This window comes from Eufriesea mexicana, unplaced genomic scaffold (assembly GCF_001483705.2).
Source record: "Eufriesea mexicana isolate 0111107269 unplaced genomic scaffold, ASM148370v2 scaffold1652, whole genome shotgun sequence".
NCBI classification, from domain to species: domain Eukaryota; kingdom Metazoa; phylum Arthropoda; class Insecta; order Hymenoptera; family Apidae; genus Eufriesea; species Eufriesea mexicana.
This window is the reverse complement of record NW_016909739.1, coordinates 8,994-10,888: the sequence shown is the minus strand read 5'-3', so window position 1 is coordinate 10,888 and position 1,895 is coordinate 8,994. Positions and strand designations below refer to the sequence as shown.

Below are 1,895 nucleotides of genomic sequence, written 5' to 3'. Positions count from 1 at the left end.
GTGATAAATGAGTATGCGTGTAATGATCGAGGTGTGTGTGAATTGTGTATGTTCATGTAATGTATGAAAGTAGAAAGAACAAACCAGAGAGATTGGGCATAGATCAGTTGTAATTGAGTAGTAATAGTGAAAATAGGTGTGAACGTGTGATTGCGAGAAATTAATTAGATTTATACTTAATATTCGTGTTTGATCATTTTTGTAATTAAATAAAGAATTGTTCTTATTGTTATTGATATTTCATTCACCGTTAATAGCCTACAGCTGAGAAACGTCGATGTCAGGGGTGTATAATAAAGGACCCTTGGCTTCATCCCTTAATGGCAAGGATTAGGAAAATGTGGTTCAATCCTGTTTTCATAGTTGTTTATAGTCCCTGCTGTTAGTAGTGGATATTGTATTTATACTAATATATTAAATACTCTTTTAACAATATTATCGGACAGGGTAAAAATTGTTGATGAAATATGTCTAATTATGTTCACTCTTTCACACTATATTCGTTCACACGTGTACTCTCAATGAATTCTTAATTGTAACTGACCTGTACCACTACTCTTTACGTAAATGTACACAGTCCATATCACACTTCGTTCATTACACGCATACTCGTTTCTCATAACAACCTAAATTCGCTCATATCAAATACACATTCCATGCATACTTATTCGTTATATTTAATATTTGTTAATTAAATAAAGAATTGTTCTTATTGTTATTGATATTTCATCCACCACTAACAGAATCTGAGCTTTCATATTCAAATTTCCCGCAATTAGAGATGAAAATTCAGAGTACAAAAATGGCGAAGGATCTAGCTATTATTTTAGACATGGCCTAGAATTATTTTCCATGCTTCGAGTAAACGTCTGAGTTTTTCATTTCAATGAGAACACTTTCCAAGTACTGACCTTAAATAATCGCAGAATATTGGCTACCATGATGGAGACTACGCTGAAGGAAGCTCCTATAACGCCTGTGACAGGTTTGTGGGGCACGTACATCGGTGGTTTGTCATTTTCACATTTATACTCCGATATATCCTGGAAATAAATAAAAGAAGAGTCACGTTTGTGTAATGCTTTATCTATTCTACTTGTCAATCAATTTCGCTTTTATAGATAATCCAGATTGAATGCAGCTGATGCTACAGAGAATACAGTATAGTTGATAATTATTGAAATAGTCTGTTGTTTTCCATCCGAAAATCTTTATTAATGATTTATTTATGCTAGTGTTGGGAATTATTAAAATAAATAGTCTTTTAGTAGTCTTTTAATAGTTTAGGAGCTAGAGGATTATTCAACGATTATATGAAATAATGTTATTAGTATTTTGAACTAGCATTTCAGTGGTTGAGTAATCAAGTAATGCATTTCGATTAATTTTTCAAGACGTATAATTAACTTACACGCGTGTGTACTGTAAGGGAAGGAATAAGGAGGAAATAGGGAACGGGCACGAACAGGATTTACTGTAAAGAAATGAAATAAAAGATAGTAATTATTGTTGGGTGAATCGCCTTGTATTTCCTTTTTTGAGCAGCCAGCACCATCTACCGGAATTAGTAATTAATAGAGGTACTGACTCTTCACTCTAGGGGGACGGTGTACAGGTGGAGGACAAAGAAACAAAAGAGCTCACAATCAGTGTGCTTACAATAGAAGAAGCGTAAGGAATGTGTACGTGTAAAAGACTAGACTATGAATGTTTTGTTAAAGTATTATTTATAAAAAATTTATATTTTTTACATTTTTATTCATGAAAAATTTTGTCTATATCAATGTGGCACAAATCCAATAATTAATTAAATTAATAAATCATATGTATTTCTCAAAAAACTCCATTTCATTTTATTTTTCAAAATACTGAAATCTACTTATAATAATTAATGT

The 1,895-nt window shown here is 31.8% G+C and overlaps 1 protein-coding gene across 1 annotated transcript in view; it reads right to left on the bottom strand.

Moving 5' to 3' along the window:
- LOC108548533 (metabotropic glutamate receptor 7) overlaps positions 1-1,043 on the bottom strand; it is a gene marked incomplete at its 5' end in the record, with an annotated part of 33,127 nt that extends 32,084 nt beyond the window's left edge. The window contains one exon of the mRNA XM_017901538.1: positions 912-1,043. Coding sequence (XP_017757027.1) covers positions 912-1,043 — 132 coding nt within the window. The remainder of the gene's footprint in view (positions 1-911) is intronic.
- Between the last annotated feature and the right edge of the window lie 852 nt (positions 1,044-1,895).